At 43.7% G+C, this 20,778-nt stretch overlaps 1 protein-coding gene across 1 annotated transcript; it reads left to right on the top strand.

Annotated features, from left to right (window-relative positions):
• Positions 1 to 10,971: 10,971 nt before the first annotated feature.
• Positions 10,972 to 14,649, top strand: rtn4rl1b (reticulon 4 receptor-like 1b). The gene is made up of 2 exons (XM_084018846.1): positions 10,972 to 11,457; positions 12,027 to 14,649. Exons 1-2 carry the CDS (start codon positions 10,987 to 10,989, stop codon positions 12,921 to 12,923), a joined length of 1,368 nt encoding a protein of 455 aa, XP_083874972.1. The 5' UTR covers positions 10,972 to 10,986; the 3' UTR covers positions 12,924 to 14,649.
• Positions 14,650 to 20,778: the final 6,129 nt, after the last annotated feature.

Here is a 20,778-nt window from a genome sequence, read left to right as displayed (position 1 = left end):
GTAAACATGAGTTTATGGTCTCAATCTCTAGTTTCAAGTCTTCTTCAATCCAGCATGATGTTCATTTAGTACATTATGGTCCATTTAGAGTCCACCAGACCAGAAAGCAGGGGATGTTTTAGGGGGCGGGGCTTACCTGCTGATTGACAGGTCCATTTAGAGTCCACCAGACCAGAAAGCAGGGGATGTTTTAGGGGGCGGTGCTTACCTGCTGATTGACAGGTCCATTTAGAGTCCAACAGACCAGAAAGCAGGGGATGCTTTAGGGGCGGGGCTACCCTCTTATCAGAGTTCTGAATGTTCTGGAGTTTACGGAGGAGTTTGGATGTCGTGGCGTACAAAATGAAAAGGGCAGTTTTGGTTATTTCATGTATGTTGACGTTGAGCATATTTAGCGTTTTTAACAAACTGAGCGTCTGGATCGATGGGAAGGTTGATTATGTTGCAGGAATGTTTTTGTGTATTTGAGTCGTTCAATGGAATCCATTGAAGCTGCTGTGAATCTTAAGCTTAATAGTTTACTAATGTTTTCGTTTGCATCTACACAGAAGACACGTCTTCACATGTCTTCCAGCTCTGACTTCCACCCGGCGAGTCGTCCTCCTCGCCTCTCGGCCGTCCCACCGTCTCTTGAACTAATGAGCCACAATGCTTTTCTGCTTGATTTCACATTCCTGTTTGCCTCTTTGAAGCCATTAGCCGAGACCGTTGAAACTCTGGTACGTGTGTGTGTGTGTGTGTGTGTGCCTTTATGTACATGGAGCACCAAACTCTCACCTGCTATGAATAATTGATGGGCTGAATCTAGGCCGCATGAGGTTTGTATGCAAGGAAGCAGCTGCTGCAGCAGGAGGAGGCGGTGGCTACCTTACCGTTTGTTTAAGGGGAACATGTGAGTGCAGGTATGAGTCTTTACTGACCTGATGGCTCCAAAGCAGCAAGCTTCTAAATCATTAATCCACCAAAAAAAAGCTTTTACTAGCACGAACAAGAGGCGGGATGTGTTGTGTGCGTCTCCGAGGTGAAGGAGAATGTCTACACATGTCAACACGATGCAATTTTAATCAGGGAGTCTTTTGAATCATAACAATATGAAAAAAGGGGACGAGGTGGTGGAGTGGAGGTTGTTGACATTGACGTCTCACAGTCAACTGAACACAATCCACTCTCTTTATTTCTCCTCCATAACCAAACGGCAACACGATAACAATACGGGAGCTAAAACAAAGCTAATATTTGTCTGGTAAATGATTCATGTCTGGAAATAGACTTTTTTTTTTTTAAAGCAGTAAACTGCTGCTAGATCAGTCTCACGTGGATGTTTGAGTTGATCTGAAATAAAAAGAAGAGCAGATAGAGAAATATTGTGGGGTGTAAAAGCTTATTTTATATATATAAAAGAGTTTAAATAAGAGTATAATCTAGCCAGAACTGCGGTAAACCAGGTGCTCCGGTTCATGGGGGGGTAACTACAGTCCCGAGTCCACAGCTCCTCTTCAAAACAACCCGCCTTTTACTTCTCTATTATTATCAAAGTCAACCCTCTTCTTGTCCGAGACGTTTTCTGTCATCCGTCTCCGTGCGTCTTGCTCGCTTTCACCGTATCGCCGTGACTCAGCCGTCACTCTGTCAGAGAAACACGTTGATTGGCCGCGGCGGCGGCATAATCACGCATGATTGAACGAGACTCGGCGACTCGGACGAGGCGGGCGGACTGACAACCGTCCGGCCTGCTGCTCCGGAAAGCTGTAAAGTCTACTCTGTGAAAGAGCTGTATGAAACCAGAGGTTGTGTGTGTGTGTGTGTGTGTGTGTGTGTGTGTGTGTGTGTGTGTGTGTGTGTGTGTGTGATTAGTGTCCTTTGTTACGCTCAGCGTGTGGTGGCCTTTAATAGGCTCGGAGCAACTATAAAAAAAAAGGCAACTTGATTAACAACATGTTTCAACGTATTTAAATCAATCAAAGAATGAGAATTAGAGTTCATACATATTAATTAATTTACTGCCTACATCCAAACCTGCAGTCACTTAGGACAGCCTTATGGAATAGCCTTGCATTTATTAAAAAATATATAATATCAGGTTATCAGCAATGTATGTCCCAAAGTTGCCATGAACCTTTTGAACAAACAAAAAATGAACACAACCATTACTCCTGTGAGGAATCAGCGTTGTTAATTAAATTCAGCAAACATCCCAGCCGGGTGATTGGCTCATATTCACGAGTCTCATGACTAAATAAAGAAGACGTGAAACTAGAGATTGAGATCATAAACTGTTGTTTACAATGTTTACTGAGATAATACATCAAGAGTGAAGTAGGACCATTTTCTCATAGACTTCTATACAACCAGAGAGGAGTCGCCCCCTGGTGGCCAGCAGAGAGAAGTAGGACCATTTTCTCATAGACTTCTATACAACCAGAGAGGAGTCGCCCCCTGGTGGCCAGCAGAGAGAAGTAGGACCATTTTCTCATTGACTTCTATACAACCAGAGAGGAGTCGCCCCCTTTCTGCAGATGATTCCATTGTTCAGGTTTAAAGCTGCAGTTTAAGCCACTTCAGCCTTGGCTTCACTTTTCAGAACCAACCTAACACTAACAGAGTTACACACACACACACACACACACAGCAGAGTCACATTTACTCCGTGACTTTTCATCATCAACCAACACGTTTGAATATCGAACAAATCGACACATAGCCTAAAATAAACGCTTCTGGTTGCGGTTTCGCCCGTGAGACGGAAGCAGAGACGCCACAGCTGCTGCAGACGTCGGTACGCTACAGTGAGATCTGTTTGTGTGTGATAAACACATCTGATAGTCTCGCGGTCTATATCGTCAGGATGGAGTGTGGCTGATGTTTTCCTTCAGTCACACAATAGAGTGGCAGGTCACAACCGGCAGAGATCTGCACTCCACCGACTGCACCTACCCCGAAATCAGTCTGAGTGAAGCTCGCCACATGTGATAACGAGACAGATTTACCATGTGACTTGTTTCACACCAAAGACTCGTGTATCATAGAATAGACCATAAAGATCTCTCCACACCTGAAGGAACCTCCTCGCTTTATATCACAACACCTTCAAGCATGATGGATAATTATGAGTCACGCCAGCGACGGGGAATTGCATTATAACTGCTCCCTAACACCTGCTGAACTACATGTGGATACACTGTGGGATGATTTATAAAGGGTTTGGGTGGAACCATTAGTTTAGTTTGGCCGGAGCGGTGCAATACCGCCTCGGGGGGGGGGCAATATATTTGAATCATTTTTGTGCTTTCGTGATGAATGAATGCAGTTGGTGGCTGAAAGTGGCGCCCCACCAACAGCGCCGATGTGTGTACGTAGGTGTGTGTGTGTGTTCTCCATGTGTGTGTTCAACAACAGCAGCAACGAATGCAGCGTGAGCAGTAAAAGAGCAGCAGGTCCAGATGTAAGCAAATGGCATCCGTTAAGTCTGTAAACACTATTAAACTCTCCAAGTTCCGTCTTTGAAAATTAAGTTTATTAAGAGCTGTGTTTAAGAGCATCATTCTCAACGTCTCTGCCCTTCGTAATGTTTTCCCTTTAGTCCGCATACTTTCTCTCTCTCTCACACCAAATTGTGAATCCAGAAGAGATTTATCGACAGGGTCGCCTCATTGATTAGCCGCCGCTGCTCACAATATCAAACAGCCATAAAAGCAAGCAATTAAGCAGACTTAAATATCAATAACGTGGGGCGCCCGCTGGTCCATTTGACCCTAACATGACTCACTGTGTGACTCCAACTCTCACCTGCTCTCTTTACTTTAAACCGTCGTCCCTCTGGGAATACAGTCAGAAACGTGAAGCAGCTCGGTCCTTTCAGCTGAAGTCAACCCGAATTTAGAGAATCATATCCAATAAAATCATAATTAATGGTGGTGAAGCCATTTAAGAGTGTTGACACATTACAGTCTCACCACAGACTGGATAAAGGAGTGGACGTAGTCATGGTGACGTCACCCATCGGTTTGTGGCGAACTGTTTTGTAGCCTGGAGTTCTGCATTTTGGCCAGTAGACCAGTAGAAGGAAGTGACCATATTTGGACAGAGGAGGAGCGACGGGTGGATCTCACAAACACAAGCGGAGACTGGAAACTAGAGATTGAGACCATAAACTCATGTTTACTGAGATAATACATCAAGAGAGAAGTAGGACCATTTTCTCATAGACTTCCGTCTAATCAGAGAGGCGTCGCCCCCTGGTGGACAGCATTGGCTTCACTTTTCACACATGGCACAAATGAAAGGAACATTTTCAGAATATCCTGAATATACAAAATCTATAAAAAATATGTGTATTGAGTTGTGTGACGAGGTAAACTGAGGTAAAAGCCGAATGATTTCTCTCAATCACTACGTTTCTGGCAACTGAAACGAGGATTGCCTGTCCAAAAAACGCTTGAAGTCATAATCTGGAAGATTCCTTTCATATTTAGTGTGCTAGCATGAGATAAGAGGTCAGTTGTGATGCTGCACGAACACACGAACACACACACACACACACACACACGCTTGTAAGCAATCTCCCAGTCTGCTGATGCTTCTGCACCAGACGAGTATCACGACATCGTGCTATGTTTCTGAAATATTTTCCATTCTGCTGCATTTCTCAGAGATCTCTGTGTTGTCACTGTTCTCTCTCTCTCTCCCATTTCCCTTTCATTCTTCAGAAGAATAGTCAGGCAACCTTATGAGGCAATATTGCCTGCAGTGGAGCCGGGGAATGGCAAATGAGACAAAATCTATAACCATCCGCAGTCGGGCAGTGAAAAAAAGAATATATTCCCGAGCAGAAGCGTTGCCGGTCACAGCTGTTGGCGCGAGTGTTCATGTGTGAGTTTGCTGTTCAGTCGGAGAATAATGGCAGTAATCAGCGCTTTCAACAAGTCAACAGTGACTTTCTAGAGGAAATGGTAATGAGAAACAGCTTGAGTTTTCGTGCCATTATTGCCGTTTCTTTATCCTTTAAGAATAAATATGTGCATTTGTTCCTTTTGTTTCTGGCGACGTTAATTAGAATAAATATGCAATCATCGATCCGCACTTTGAAATGTCAGACGGCATTGTTTTTAGCATTGTTCTGTGAACCAACAGAAAAACAAAGTGATTTTATGTTAAGCATCATTCATACAGGTCGCTCCTGATTGTAGCATTTGCATTTCTTTAATGCTGTCTGATTTTTGCCCTTAAAAAGGTGCCTGAGATGAAACAACGTCCTGTAATCTTGTGTTTATGACGACATATTAGGGTTGACAGACAGACACATGAGGAAAAGATATGCTCTGAACAGATAGGGGGAAGCATTTCATTATTTGTTGTAATATTAATAATAAAGTTATTTTTACCACATCATCCAATATTGAAGTCTGGCACCGTTGCAGAACTTTATATTTACATTTAATCGTTTCTAAAGTGCATTTTTGACACATCAGAACAGCTTCAGCTCATCAGGGATTCCTGTCATATCTATATTTGGCTGTTAATGGGTCGAAATGGAGCAAATAGAAGAAGAGCTTTCAATTGTTGACTTCTTGGTTACATAAGCAATATTTGCCCTATTAATTTCCACCCATTACCAGCCAGACATCTCCCTTTAGATTCATAGTTTATTTTGACATAAACAGATACAGATAGCAGCATTGTGTTACACCCCTATGACAGCGTATAGTTTAATATGACAGAATATTCCTCATGTTACAGATAGTAGCACCACTTTGAGCTCCACAAGGTGACGGCGACACATTTTTCTTCCGCAGGGTTTTAAAGCCATGATGAGCCCATTCAATCAACGGGGGCGAATATATTGCTTCATCGTTACTAACCACACACACACACACACACACACACACACACACACACACACATTTTGGAGTGTGGAGGGAATCGAGACATTATTTAGAAACGGCCAATGGCAGGTGGGTGGGAGGGGGGGGACACACACCAGGGTGCTTATCAGGGTCTTTGGAGTGACCAGGAAATTGAGTTTGTCCAGTCTAATTATGGGCAGAGTCACGTTGCTCTACAGACGTACCATCTCTCTCCCATTAGCAGAGATGTGTTATTCATGAGCCCGAATCCAAACGTGAACTATAGCTACGCTCATATTCTACAGCAGTCACCTCTCAGGCTGCCAGGGGACATGAGCCACTGTGTTTTATTCATATATTTATCTATTTTCCCATTCCTGCATCCGTTACCGCGGTGATGACGGGGGGGTCCCGGGGTCAAACGTGCTTGTGAAGAGCTATCAATAGCATACACCACGTAGACTAAGACGTGGATGACGTCACCCATTTGGTTTGTGGAGTACGATTCCGAAGCAGTCGTTATCGTGGTTTTAGGTCACCGACATCATTTTTTTTACAAGCGAGAGGGTGGAGCTAAGTACAACGCTTAAGGCGACCAAAACAATTAACTTTCATGAAGTGAAAACACACTGGAAAATAAATCAAATTAAATAAGATAGCACGGTAGCGACCTGTCAATCAGCAGGTAGGCCCCGCCCCCTAAAGCATCCCCTGCTTTCTGGTCTGTTGGACTCTAAATGGACCATAATGTACTAAATGAACATCATGCTGGATTGAAGAAGACTTGAAACTGGAGATTGAGACCATAAACTCATGTTTACAATGTTTACTGAGATAATACATCAAGAGAGAAGTAGGACCATTTTCTCATAGACTTCTATACAACCAGAGAGGAGTCGCCCCCTGGTGGCCAGCAGAGAGAAGTAGGACCATTTTCTCATAGACTTCTATACAACCAGAGAGGAGTCGCCCCCTGGTGGCCAGCAGAGAGAAGTAGGACCATTTTCTCATAGACTTCTATACAACCAGAGAGGAGTCGCCCCCTGTGGCCAGCAGAGAGAAGTAGGACCATTTTCTCATAGACTTCTATACAACCAGAGAGGAGTCGCCCCCTGGTGGCCAGCAGAGAGAAGTAGGACCATTTTCTCATAGACTTCTATACAACCAGAGAGGAGTCGCCCCCTGATGGCCACTAGAGAGAATGCAAGTGTGAGGCACTTCAGATTTGGCTTCACTTTTAAGAACTGGAGGTTTCTGCCTGGTCTGTCCTCAGTAACCAGCGGGAGGGAAAAGGGGGTGAGGTGGTGGGGCCGGGAGGCAGCAGGGGGGAGAGATGTGGAAGTGGAAGACTTGTGAGGAGAGTGTTAATACTCAGCCCAGACTCCAACCACAGATAGCTGCGCCTCTTTGCTTTCCAAAAACACATTATCTCTCTTTCTGCACCTCTCCTTTTATTCTGCCAAATTCCAATAGGCACTATTGGCATATGTATGCTCAGTTGTGTCCAAAGCTATTTATAATAATACAATCTGAGCTGAATGGCTCATTGTGTGAGCACACAATGCAGTTATGACACACATTAATTTCTTACATTTTCATTTAAGAACAGCTTTCCCACACACAATAGTTATTTTCTCCCCTCTGTGCTGAGAACCAGTCTCCTCGTTCAAAGCTCTGTAAACAAGCGTCATTCGGCCTTTTATGCTCGTCACACTGACATGATCTGCTTCATTCAGTCAGTGTTCATGTTAATACTCCAGAATGTACAGCATTTCTTAATGTCAACGCAGAGAGCTTATGTTTGTGCATGTTGCTGACGCACACGTGTGAATGGATGTGTGAATTTACGTTTACGTCAGGTGTCTATGAGAAAATGAAATCGATTTTGGTGGTCAAAAGTCAATGTGACATCACAGAATGTTTTTGTCCGTGATTCAAGATATCGATCTATCAGCAGATATAACGCCGACGATGAGACGGCAACCTCCGGTTTTGAAAAGTGAAGACAACGCTGATATGCCTTAAACATGGAAGTCTAGTGGAAAATGGTCCTACTTCTCTCTTGATGTTTTATCTCAGTAAACATTGTAAACATGAGTTTATGGTCTCAATCTCTAGTTTCAAGTCTTCTTCAATCCAGCATGATGTTCATTTAGTACATTATGGTCCATTTAGAGTCCACCAGACCAGAAAGCAGGGGATGCTTTAGGGGGCGGGGCTTACCTGCTGATTGACAGGTCGCTACCAATGCTAGTTAGCTACTAAGATGACTTTAACACTTAGCTGTAAAGTCGTTGAAGTTCGAATTGTGAAGCTAACTTTGTTTACAGCTTCAAACCAGAATCCAGATTGGATCCAGATCCAGTAAGGGTGCTGATCGGGGGTCTTCGTCAGATCCACCCGTTGCTCCTCCACAGTCCAAATATGGCGCTGGCCAAGAATGCTTACAACACCTTAAACAGCATCCTTACTTCAACAGCCTCATCAGAAACTAAGTTAAAATAGATTTAAAAGGGATGGTTTTCTCGACAAAAAGGGATATTTGGCGAAAGCAGTAAAAAAAAACCAGCCATTTTAGAGGAACACGTTAAGCAGATTGAAGAATCTATTAGTTTGTCGTGACAGGCTGAGGGGAGTGAGAGAGGAGAGGAGGTTGCATCCTTGTGTCCAACCTGATTAGCAGATCACTGATTCAAATTGTCTCACTATCCAGGCGGCGACTTTCTCCTCATTCCCCTCCAGTATCACACTCGTCGCTGCCCGTCTTCTCCGCCGCTCGGATCATTTTTCCCCGTTAGAGATCTGCCGCCTAATTCTACTGACATGCATGGAATGAAGTGTTAATGGAAATAGTTTAAGGCCCTCAAAAAAATATAATTACCGGAGTGAGCAGAAGTTTAATGAATAATGGAAAATCTCCTGGATGAATCCCCCGCTAGGTCAGGTGCTTTACACAAACGTGATTTAATCCCAGAACAAATGTAAAAAAGAAAAAAAAAAGAAGATGGTTTTAATTTGTTGTATTCTGTGTGTCACTTTATGGAAATGCTTCCTCCTGCGAGGGGGATAAAATGTGAAATACCTGCATCTGCTGAATGCAAACGTTCTTCAAACAGCGGGGAAGGGAAATTTACTGCCTCTTTGTCTTGCTTATTTGTCTCATACAGGAAAGGCAAACCTTTTTATTTCCCAAGAGTAATGCAAAACACTTCCAACCTATTTACTCAGTCAGTAGGTGCCACACTTCATCTTCATGGGAAAAACGGGCCGAGCGGGAGAGATTGAGATAAACGCGGCGGCAGAGTGACAAAAGAGCGGGAAAACCGTTGGTGTGACAAATTGGGATGCAGCCCTTTAATGCGCTAAAGGTTACACGTCGGGATAAAGCCGATTCTAGCGCTGTCACGATCTTCCGAACGTGAAATAGCCACAAGCATATACTTGCAAACATGAACACTCAACCTTTTCTTCTTTTTTTTTTTTTGTTGTTGTTGAACCGTGAAGAATCACCTGATTTTGTGGTGCACCTTTCTGATTCAGGAGGACGCGTGCGTTTCCATTGTGCCCATCGGCGGGGCTTAACAAACAGGATTAGATCCGAGCCCGAGAGAGAGAGAGAGAGGGAGAGAGAGAGAGTGAGAGAGAGAGGGAGAGAGAGAGGGAGAGAGAGAGCGAGAGGGAGAGCAGGTGACTCACTCGGCTCTGCTACGAGACACAGAGAATTATTGTTAAAGGTCAGCGAAGTCAGACGTTGAATGTCACAGCTTAGCCACAGTTTGGTGAGAAAATACATTAGATAAATACGCCTCTCTCTCTCTCTCTCTCTCTCTCTCTCTCTCTCTCCCTCCCTCTCTCTCGCCGGAGAGTAATTCTGCCTCTCCAGAATTTTCCAGCGTAAAAAAAGAAAGAAGAGAGAGTCGGGATTACGGGGCCGAGTTTGAAAGGCAACAGAGGCGTATCGATTAGAGGCGGTGAATCCGGGGCCTCGGCTACGCTGTGAATAATAAATTGAGTCGGAGACGAGCCAGCGGTTTGTCTAGATGGAACTATAGTGATGGGTTGTGAGTTTTTGATGAGAAGATGGATAAAAGTCTCCGTCTCCGGTTTGTCAGAGGGATTTGGGGAATCCAGTCACCGATCAGAAAGCACCTCACTACCAGTTTAAATAAGCATTTTCTGCCCCATTTAACAACACAAAAAGACTGACGGCAAACTAGTGCCGATAGCACGTCTCTCCCACCTGAATATTGAAAAGGGTAATTCTGAAAGCCGGGTCAGACGAGAGCGTTGAGCCAGGTGTCCAATCGGCTTCACAGAGACGTCGTGTGACTGACTAGAGCTGTTTTTGTTCTCTTCAATATCGACTCCTCGTCGTGTTCAGATCAGTAGACTGTGACCGAGAGGCTTCACATGTAGCAGAAGTTGAAAAAAATCAAAGATAATATCACTTCACAAGGTAAAATTACGTTGAGCACAAAATCAGAATGTAAAATTAATTTGCAAAAATCGCTGCTTCATCCTTTTTCTAATTCTGTTCAGTGTTTCCTGACCTGTAACCTGTGAAGTGTTTATGTACCCGAAACGGACATTTATCAGAAAAAATACAGAAATGGTCCTCAAGGTGTTGACGTTTGTTTCATTTTAAAAGGTACAATTAAGATTGCTGAGTGCAAATGGTACATAATTATACCTTTTAACAAGCTTAAGGTTCGGGCAAATGGAGCCACAGATCAGTGAGTTTATGCTTTATGTGTTTCAACCACCATAAATATAGAAAAGGATATAAAGATTTGAAGATGTAAAGCAAATTATTAATTTATGAATGTTTTTGCCTCATAAAAAGGTACAAAATGAATTTTCTCCAGATGTGCCTCATTCAGGACCAGTTCTGTACCTTCACCTTACATTTTTGTCACTAGGGGTACAAAAATGTACCAATGTTCAAAGGTACCTCGATTTCTTAGTGTGTACTGGTTAAATGTTAGCATGCTAACATGCTGAGCTAATATGGTTCCTGCTAATCATAAAGCATGTTAGCATGCTGGTGTTAGCTTTAGGCCAAGGTTCAACCTCACAGAAGCTCTATCGAACTCCTTTCTTCTAAGTTTTGATCTCCACAAGAAGGGTCTGCCTCTAAATTCCAATGTGTGTTCTCCTTGCAGGCTGTGGGCTGGAGTTCCTGCTGGTTCTCTGCGGACTCGAGTTTTCCTGGTCCTGCCCCCGTCACTGCATCTGCTACACGGCGCCCAGCACCGTCTCTTGCCAAGCCCACAACTTCCTGTCGGTGCCCGAGGGCATCCCGCCCGACAGCGAACGCATCTTCCTGCAGAACAACAAGATCCACCGCTTGCTCCGGGGCCACTTCAGCTCCAACACGGTCACGCTCTGGATCTACTCCAACAACATCACATACATCGAGCCGTCCACCTTCCACGGCTTCACGCTGCTCGAGGAGCTGGACCTGGGTGACAACCGTCACCTGCGCTCCCTGGCGGAGGACACCTTTCATGGGCTGAACCGCCTCAACGCGCTCCACCTGTACCGATGTGGGCTCAGCTCGCTCCCCAACAACATCTTCCAAGGCCTCAGAAACCTGCAGTATCTCTACTTACAGGTACCCTGCACCGTTTCTAGCTCCGATTAGAGCTGTCACACCTCCAAAAAAAAAGAACAAATTGAAACTAGCACATGTGAATTAATTCAAACAGAACCTATGCAGCCGAGTGCCAAACTGTGTTGTAAAAACCGAATGTGTTGTTTATCCGCAGTGCCTCCGCTGCTGCACTTGAGTGACAAGCTGGCAGTTGCGTTTGACAACACCAGCTAACAAGTCTTACCTTTATGCACAAATGTTCCATCTGTGGTGTCAAATCCATATTTTTTCTTTTTTTACATATTACTTCAGATGGTTTGCCCGTTATGGTTATTCATCCTAATTTTTTTTAAATAACAGCAATAGTCTAGTTTACTGAATGCTGATGGACACTCCTACTGGAGTACAGCCTGTGGTGCTTATTCACTGAGAGTTTTAAATTCGAGCAGATGATCAAAGATAATATTATTTGCATAGATTCATAAAATGCATTCAGACACAAATTATCATAATTCAGTATAAAACTGTTGGAATGAAAGCTTTGCATCATATATCTTTTTGTGATTGTGATTCTTGTGATTTCTCCGCAGGATAATCATCTGAAGTTCCTGCAGGATGACACCTTCATGGACCTCCACAACCTGAGCCACCTGTTCCTGCACGGAAACCGCCTGTGGAGCCTCAACCAGAACACCTTCAGAGGCCTCCGAGCCTTGGACCGGCTGCTACTGCACCAGAACCAGATCGAGTGGGTGGACCGCCTGGCCTTCCACGACCTGAAGCGCCTCACCACCCTCTACCTGTTCAACAACACCTTGGTCCAGCTCTCCGGACAGTGCCTGGACACGCTGCCCGCGCTGGAGTACCTGCGCCTCAACGACAACCCCTGGTCCTGCGACTGCAAGGCCCTGTCGCTGTGGGAGTGGCTGAAGCGCTTTCGGGGTTCAACGTCGTCGGTGGGTTGCCAGGCGCCCGCCGACATGTTCGGGAAAGACCTCAAGGAGCTGCGCAAGGAGGACTTCCCCAACTGTACGCCCACCATACCCAACTCCGAGTCCAGGGCCCAGACTAACAATTTGTCCGGCACGGTGAATCCGTCTGTGAACCGCGGGGTGGCGCCGGGCTCCGGGGGTCAGACCCACATCGTGCACCCCTCGAGGCCCGGCGGCCGTCCGCGGAACTGCACAAAGCCTCGCAACAGGGGGAGCAAGGGGAAGGGTGACAATGAGGTGCACCACTCGAAGGAGGTCATGGCAGACAAGGAGGATTCCTCCCCGGATTTCTCGGACGGAGGCAAACATGACCACACCTCCCCCGACGGCACCGTCACGCGGAGGAAGCACAAGTGCACCCCCCGGACCACTGTTCGCCCCCCTAGCGGGGTTCAGCAGGCCAACAACAGGGCGACCGCATCCCGGTCACTACTACACGTCTGTGCCCTCTTCGTTGCCTTGGTAACGACAAATATCAACTTCATCCTCCGTTGACGTCTGAAGGGGTTTGGCAAGTGAGAAAAAACCCTCGGACCCTCTCTCTCTTTGCTCCTGCACTACAAGGCCTGTGTGTCTGTTATGTATGTGCGTGTGAGTGTGATTATATGTGTAAATGTAGTGTAGGGAGCTTTTTACTGTTCGGACTGAAACAGACATCAAAAAAAGCATCAAACATCTACCAACGGAGAGACTCGCAGCTCGAAAATCAAAGGGTGACGGAGAGACAGGACGACAAAAGATTAATGCTTGCACTGCCACTTATGCCAGTATGATTTACATCTTTTTAACTTCGGTTTTTTTTTTCACTCAGTGGAGCTCAGATAACCAAAATTTGGTGAAAATAAAATAAAAGGGTGGGGAAGAGACGATGCGTTAGCTAGTTAGCTCTCAGACAGATACGCTAGGTGTTTTAAGTGCTCCATCCAGCTTTAAGTTTCAGTTCACATTTTGTAAATTGTTGATCAAGAAGCAAAGTCGATGCTTCTCATCCTTTTTCCCGCCAAAATGTATTTGGCAAAAGTGTTTCTGATAAAACAAAAGAGGTTTAAAGTGGTAGCGTGGCAGTAAAGTGCCGGCCCAGTATGAGACGTACGAATGTGCCGTTATCGCAACGAAATGGAAATCTATAGCCACAGATGTGTTTAAGGCTATAAGCAACCATTAGCTTGCGCGCTAATCGTTAACAACGACTCTCTAACATAAATGCCGAACATTTTTCTGTCCGTTTCTCATCGGTGTTACATTTCCACAAAGGTTTTTTTTTGTTTGTTTGTTTTGCATCACTTCCCCTTCCTCCTGTGCAAACTGAATATTAAAACTGTTAATTGTTTCGAGACGACAAGGACTTGAACCGCGTGCTATTTTTTTCATTTGCTTGAAAAAAAAAGTGTGTGCGCGTCTCTGAGAGATCAAGCTGTGAATATTGACAAAGTCTGTCTATATCTCGTGTCAGATGTTGTTCATTATGATTTTTTTTCTAAGACACAGAATGGACCTAGTAGGCGAACCCCCCTACAGGAGCCTCAGGGGGTGGCGTGTCAAAAATGGGGGATTTTTCTCAGTTTCCCAGTGAGCTGATCCCTCAACCTTCCCTCACTGAGAACGTGAGGAACACATTTGTTTCTTAATCACTTAACGGAATACAAGAACAGGACTCAAGATGAAAAAAAAAACACCTTCGACTACTCAATAAAACATTTCTGAATGGAGCATGGCAACACAGGGATCTTGATTAACGTGATCGTGGATGACCAAGACAATCGCTTCTGCAGCAACGAGGCGGGGGGCGGTACAAAGCAGAACACATTACAGGACGTCTGTACTTCTGGAGCTTTTTGTGCCTCCCTTCTAAATCTACCGATAAGATGGCGTTTGTATCACGGATGTTGAACTATACGAGACACAGTGAGGAGGACGACTTCTCACAGTGCTGATATTAATCATTTACTGTATTACTATGAGAAACACAATATCAGTGACATCGATGATGATAACAGGGTTTCCTGCTCCTCCTGTCAGGGGGAGCCTTTTGATTTTTCATTTTCTGGTGATTTCCGTTTATTTTTGCATATATTTTTTTTCCACAATATATTTTTAAGATCCTTTTCTTGCACAATTTCCTCACCTCCCCCCAATTCTTGTTCCTACTGTATGCCTACTCGTCTTCTTTTTCTTTTCGCCATGATTCGTAATTGTTCGGTAAGTTATCATCAGAAAACAACAGTACAAAAATGTTTATAAAGATATTAAAATCTATATCTTCTTATGTCTACCGTTGCCGTCTGAGTCTGTTTATTGCAGCGTTTATTTTGTTTGGAGAAAGTAAGTTTTGCTCGACCCCCCTCCCTCTTCTTGCCTTTCTTTACTTTTATATTAATTTCAACCAGAAATTGATTATGTCAGCAAATGTAGTTTTTTCTCTCTCTCTCCCCTCTATCTTTGCTTTAGTTTGGAATTTGTCTCCCGTGATCAGACCTGCCAGCTTAGATAAAACGCATCCACTCCTCCCATAGACATTTAGGATTTATGTACAATGTAAACGTAGAAGTGATATAAAATGTAATAAAAGGCAAGTTCTTATCAACAGCATGCAGAAGTTCCTGACCAACGGGGGGGATTAGTCGACAGTGCTCTGATACATTGCAATAAATCATTTAAAAGCACTGAAGATATTAATGAAAGTGTCACATAGAATCTGTAGATATTCCAGCCTATTATTATTATTAATGACCCTTTAGAACATAAATTCTATTTCCTCTTCTTTAAATTCCCCTCGCTGAGATAGAAATTGATCCGAAAGTAAGTGTTCCATTTACTTTTTTTTCTTCTTCTCCTTCTTCTTCTTTCAAATTTTGTTAAATGATAGATGAGCACAGACGGGGAGGTTACATGCATGGATGAGAGTACGGAGTAATTATATTCAGCCTGAGAAGCAGGTCTAGCATCTGGTGTTTGATGCTCATCTACGCACCAGCCCCCCCAGCTAATTTGAAAAAACTGTTAACTCTGCGTCTCCCAATGACTTTTCTTTACTTTCACATAAATCACTAAAAAAATCATTATCTTGGGGGTTGCCAGCTTTTATTCCTTGAAACAGCCCAGAAAACTGTGAAAGTGAAACAATTAAATTAAATGAATACATTTTATTACACTAAATCTTCTTGCAAATGTGTTGGTTTTGATGATGATGTACACAGTTAAAAGTACTTTTTTATTATTGCCACCAAACATACGTTGTATGTCGATTTTTTTTGCAGACTGAGTCAATATCATCAATAACGGTCAAATCCAAAGAGGGTGATTTTACCCTTTTCTGTGTTTGATAAAAAAACGAAGCTTCCATTTGGGCTGTGGATTCTCTAAAAAGCTCCATCCATCACTGGAATTTAGGTTAAGAATAAAGAAAAAAAACATGCACCTGCTGAAGTGAAGCACAGAAAACTTCATAAATATAAGAACAATCACGGTTATGTGATGTGCTAAATGGAACACCGTCCCAATTTTACATAAACTCTCTATTCACTCTGACTGTAGGTTAAATAAAAAGGCCAGACTGATGGTAAATAAACTTTCTTCACCTCTAGATCTCAACTCAAGGTCGATTCACGAGCCTTTTCGGACTTTTTCCTCTGGAGCCGGATCCGTTGAGCGATGACGACCGTGGCCCGTTGAAAGAGCTCATCGCTCAGCATTCAGCCGCTCACGTCCAGCGTCCTTGTCGTGTTCCCCGCACATACACCCGATGTCACACACCGCTCCGGTTTCTCCAGTTTACTTTTTCTTCTGGAGAGCCGGAGGAGAAGATTGATGCCACTGTTTTTCTGTTATGAAGCCACAGCTCGCATAAAGACCGTAAAGAACTGGAAACTTCAGGTTCTGCAGAGTGAAGCCGAGGCTGAAGTGCCTTAAAGTTGCATTCTCTCTGCTGGCCATCAGGGGGCAAGTTTATGGTCTCGATCTCTAGTTTCAAGTCTTCTTCAATCCAGCATGATGTTCATTTAGTACATTATGGTCCATTTAGAGTCCACCAGACCAGAAAGCAGGGGATGCTTTAGGGGGCGGGGCTTACCTGCTGATTGACACTTTATCACGGCATAAAGCTGAAGCTTTATCCAGTAGCATTAGCTGATGAAGACCATGATGTGCGTTTGGAAGCAATAAAAAAAAAGTTATCTCTAACTGCAAACTCTTGATTCATTCGCACCAAAACCATGACATCAATTTATAATATTTTAATTAGGTGATCACCAGTAAGCTCAGCAGTGAATTACACAGCATCAGAGATTTTCCTTCAATGTGCAAATTATCTTCATTGTTGGACTAATGAAGCTGAAAAAATAAATGGCACGATCACGATCATTTCCAGCCGGCGTTGTATCTCGCAGGTGGGGAGTTTTACACGGGAATCTGACTCACAGACTCTCATCTGACTTGACCCAGTTATATATATATTGTATTTGAAAGCACATCAAAAAGGCCGGGACGTCACTGTGATTGTTCAGCTAGCGGATCCTCAGAGTAAAAAACAGACGATTGAAACGTCAGAAGCTGGAGGCCCCGAATGGTTTCATTAAGAAAATGAGAGAGAGAGAGAGCAGGGGGCTACAGTATCCAGTCAGATGGGATTCACGGGGGAGGAAATTATACACGGAGGGAACCCAATCAAGACAGGTGAGATTACAGTAATGAAACCGAAGAAAAGAAGCAGTGAAATTAGAAATTAAACAGGTGTTTTGACACGTCACCAACGCTCCGGGGAGCCTTTTATATGAATCCACCACGTATGACTACACAATAATACACTTCCCCCTGCAACTCCACGAGGAGCCCGATATAGCATCGGCATGTGTGATTTCACATCACTTATTCATGCAGGAGGAGAGAGGCAGCTTGTTGATTCATCCCGAGGCGTGACAGCATTGTGGAATGAAGCGACGCTCCCCGACAGAAATACTCGTCTAAAAAAATAAAAATAAATAAATAAAAGCCTTTTTGTGCCCATTTCTCGTTTTTTTTTTCCCTTTCTTTTTATTAACTGACTCACTGTCACTTCTGTGTGGCTTTAATTAAAACCGAGCAATTAGAACATTGAAAAAAGGGAGATGAAGTAGAGGGGAGAGCTGGGGAAAAGGAGACGGAGCACTGGGGAATATGATGATTAAGGGCACGCCGTGAAAATGCCTCAACACTTGCACTTCCTGTGACTCCCCATCCCCCCCCCCCTTCCTTCCTTCTCTGAGTCCCACTCTCCCTACTCAATCACAAAGCTAATATCACCTCTTTCTCCATAAAATCCTTTTCTTATTCCAGCTCTTTTATTTTGTCTATTTATTTCCCTTTTAAAAATAATTCCCCCCAGAGCGGCGGTGCGATCCAATTCTCTAAAAAACCCGTCTGCGTAATAATAAAGTGTGAGGACTCGCAGCAGCCCGAGGCCACATCACCACCTGCATGGATTAGAGGCCTCGCTAATCCTCTCATGTTTGACCTCAGGTCAGACGGAATGAGCGGAGAAGTGACAGCCTGGCATGTTTCTCCGTATCAATATCTCCAGATTCAATTATTTTTATTTTCATGAATCATGTTTTCCCTGCTGCTGATTTTACAGCGGAGAATGCCAACTGTTAGCTTTTAGCACAACAACTTGGGACAAAGTGTTCCCAACCAAGGTAATCATTGCGATCTGGGAACACGGGGGAGACTGCGACAAAAAAACAATAAAAAAAAACACGAAGAGCCACAGGGCAGGAAACAAATAGCCATCTTGCTAACAACCTGCAGTTAAAACAGATAAAACCTTTATTGTGGGAAAGTGAAAGACGCCCCGGGTGTCTGCTGGAAGTGTTTCTATAGTGACGCATCATTAATTCGTCTGTTCTTCAGAAATCACACGTTTAGATGTGTTTTCCCACCGTGATGAAGGTAAGATCACCGCTGGATAAAGAAGTATCGGAGATGTGTTTATTCAAATGGATCTAGCATCGAAGCTCACTGCGTGCACGCTGTAAAAAGTAAGAAAAACGTTGTTGTTTTTTTTTCTTTTACAAGTGTATTCTTATCAGCAGTGTATTCATGATCATTGTGGGAATAACGCAAAGAACGAGCTGACCTTATAATCGATTATTATCAACCTCCACTTCTAAAAAGAGAAGCCAATGCTGAAGTGCCTTAAACTTGCATTCTCGCATCTGGCCACCTCTCTGGTTGTATAGAAGTCTATGAGAAAATGGTCCTACTTCTCTCTGCTGGCCACCAGGGGGCGACTCCTCTCTGGTTGTATAGAAGTCTATGAGAAAATGGTCCTACTTCTCTCTGCTGGCCACCAGGGGGCGACTCCTCTCTGGTTGTATAGAAGTCTATGAGAAAATGGTCCTACTTCTCTCTTGATGTATTATCTCAGTAAACATTGTAAACATGAGTTTATGGTCTCAATCTCTAGTTTCAAGTCTTCTTCAATCCAGCATGATGTTCATTTACTACATTCTGGTCCATTTAGAGTCCACCAGACCAGGAAGCAGGGGATGCTTTAGGGGGCGGGGCTAAACTGCTGATTGACAGGTCGCTACCACGCTACCAATGCTAGTTAGCTACTAAGATTACTTTAACACGTAGCTGTAAAGATGACCTCCAAATATGGAAGCTAACTATGTTTCAACTTCACACCAGAATCCACATAGATCCAGATCCAGTAAGGGTGCTGCTTGGGGGAACCGAGATCCACCCGTTGCTCCTCCACAGTCCAAATATGGTCACTTCCTTCACTGGCTGCAAACATGCCAAAATGCTGACCTCAAGGCTTCAAAACCAACAGGTAACGTTGACCATGAATACATCCACAGTCTGTGGTTTTAGGGATCAGATCTTAACCCTCAACTGTAACTTTGGGAAACACAATGCTATCAAAGAATAACGATCGCTCGGCTGCATGAAATCTTCGGCAGCTCTTCTCCGTTTCTGCCAGCCAGAGCTCACCGCCTCGTTGACGATTAAGCCTCCTTTGTGCCGATCAATGCCAAACAATTAACACACACGATCAACTGAGGAGGCCTGAGGAACAAAGCCGGCGTCCTCCGTGGAGCCCATCGCTCCTGGAGGGGTCCACGCTCCAGTCAAGAGGCTAATGACACACAGCACTTTCTCTCCCCTCCACTGTTCATCACCCCCGTGGCCGTTCGACAGAAGGAAGACTCCTCCGGAGGTTTCTTTAGTCGGTCCTCTTCCAGACATGAGCCTTTGTGTTCTGTATGCAGATATTCAGTAGCAAAGACAGAAATGTCAAATAAAATGACTGAATATACACAAAATGTACTGTACATGAAGCAGAATTTAACCAGAGAAGCTTCTTTTTTTGTTAGCTTTACAGAGTCACATCTGACAGTGACTTTGTCTGCATCCGACACTGATTTACATTTACATGCATGTTATTCAGAAAAGCCGAAGCCGAAAGAATCGATTACTGTCAAAACCTTTCATGATCAGCGTTGGTGTCCGTCTGGGCTTTTTTGTTGTAGGTCGCTGATAATCCCACTGTAACAAGAGGCCGAAGCAGAAATGATTATACGGCAATGACACATCTTCAAAAATGACCCAATGACCTCTGGAATCTCTCAGAGATAAAAAAACAAAACAAAAAATTCTGCTTCTGTTTGGTTGGAAATCCCAACGTCAGCCATCACTACATTAAAATTAAATACAGTATACGTGATTGATTGATATGAGAGTAAATGTGGTCATGTTTCAGTTTACAACCTGCAAATTATAGTGAATATTTAGTGGATAATGTACCAGTTATGGATTAAATACAGTTTTTTTATTAGGACAAATATGTAGGTGCACCGGACTTTACATTTAAATATTAAGCAAAACCACATTAGTTTAAAATATACTCATTTTTTAAAGTTAGATGTGATGCTACAGGCAAGAGACCGTTAGCTTAGCTTAGCATAAAGACTGGATCCATCCAAAAGGTAACAGAATCCACCTGTAAAACTCGTCAATTAAACAAAGAATGAAAACTACGTCTGAAATCACTCCCTGTATAGTGAGCCATGTTGTAGTGCTGCCATTATGCCCTTCATAGTTACCTTTCACAATAAAAGCCCTAGACACGAATGTGGCATCATTGCTTACTAGGGGAACTTAAATTACAACAAGCTACTCAATTATGTGTGTGCAATCATGCACCTTAACTTATATCGTGGCCACAAATTAACTAAAATGTGGGAACGAATTGTATCTCGTGGTCACAAATGTGCTCAATGTAGTAAAACGTGGCCTCAATATATATTTTTTTTTCTCCGGATGGCCTCCAACAGATGTATCATGGTTGATGATCCACCAGCAGACCACT

The sequence above is a fragment of the Eutrigla gurnardus genome (assembly GCF_963514095.1).
Source record: "Eutrigla gurnardus genome assembly, chromosome: 10".
Lineage (NCBI taxonomy): Eukaryota > Metazoa > Chordata > Actinopteri > Perciformes > Triglidae > Eutrigla > Eutrigla gurnardus.
The sequence above is the reverse complement of the archived record's forward strand: the minus strand, read 5'-3'. Positions and strand labels throughout refer to the sequence as shown.

Coding starts and splice junctions, on each gene's coding strand:
- rtn4rl1b (XM_084018846.1), top strand. CDS start 10,987: ATGTGTGTTCTCCTTGCAGGCTGTGGGCTGGAGTTCCTGCTGGTTCTC. Junction 11,458..12,026: donor TGCAGTATCTCTACTTACAG/GTACCCTGCACC, acceptor ATTTCTCCGCAG/GATAATCATCTGAAGTTCCT.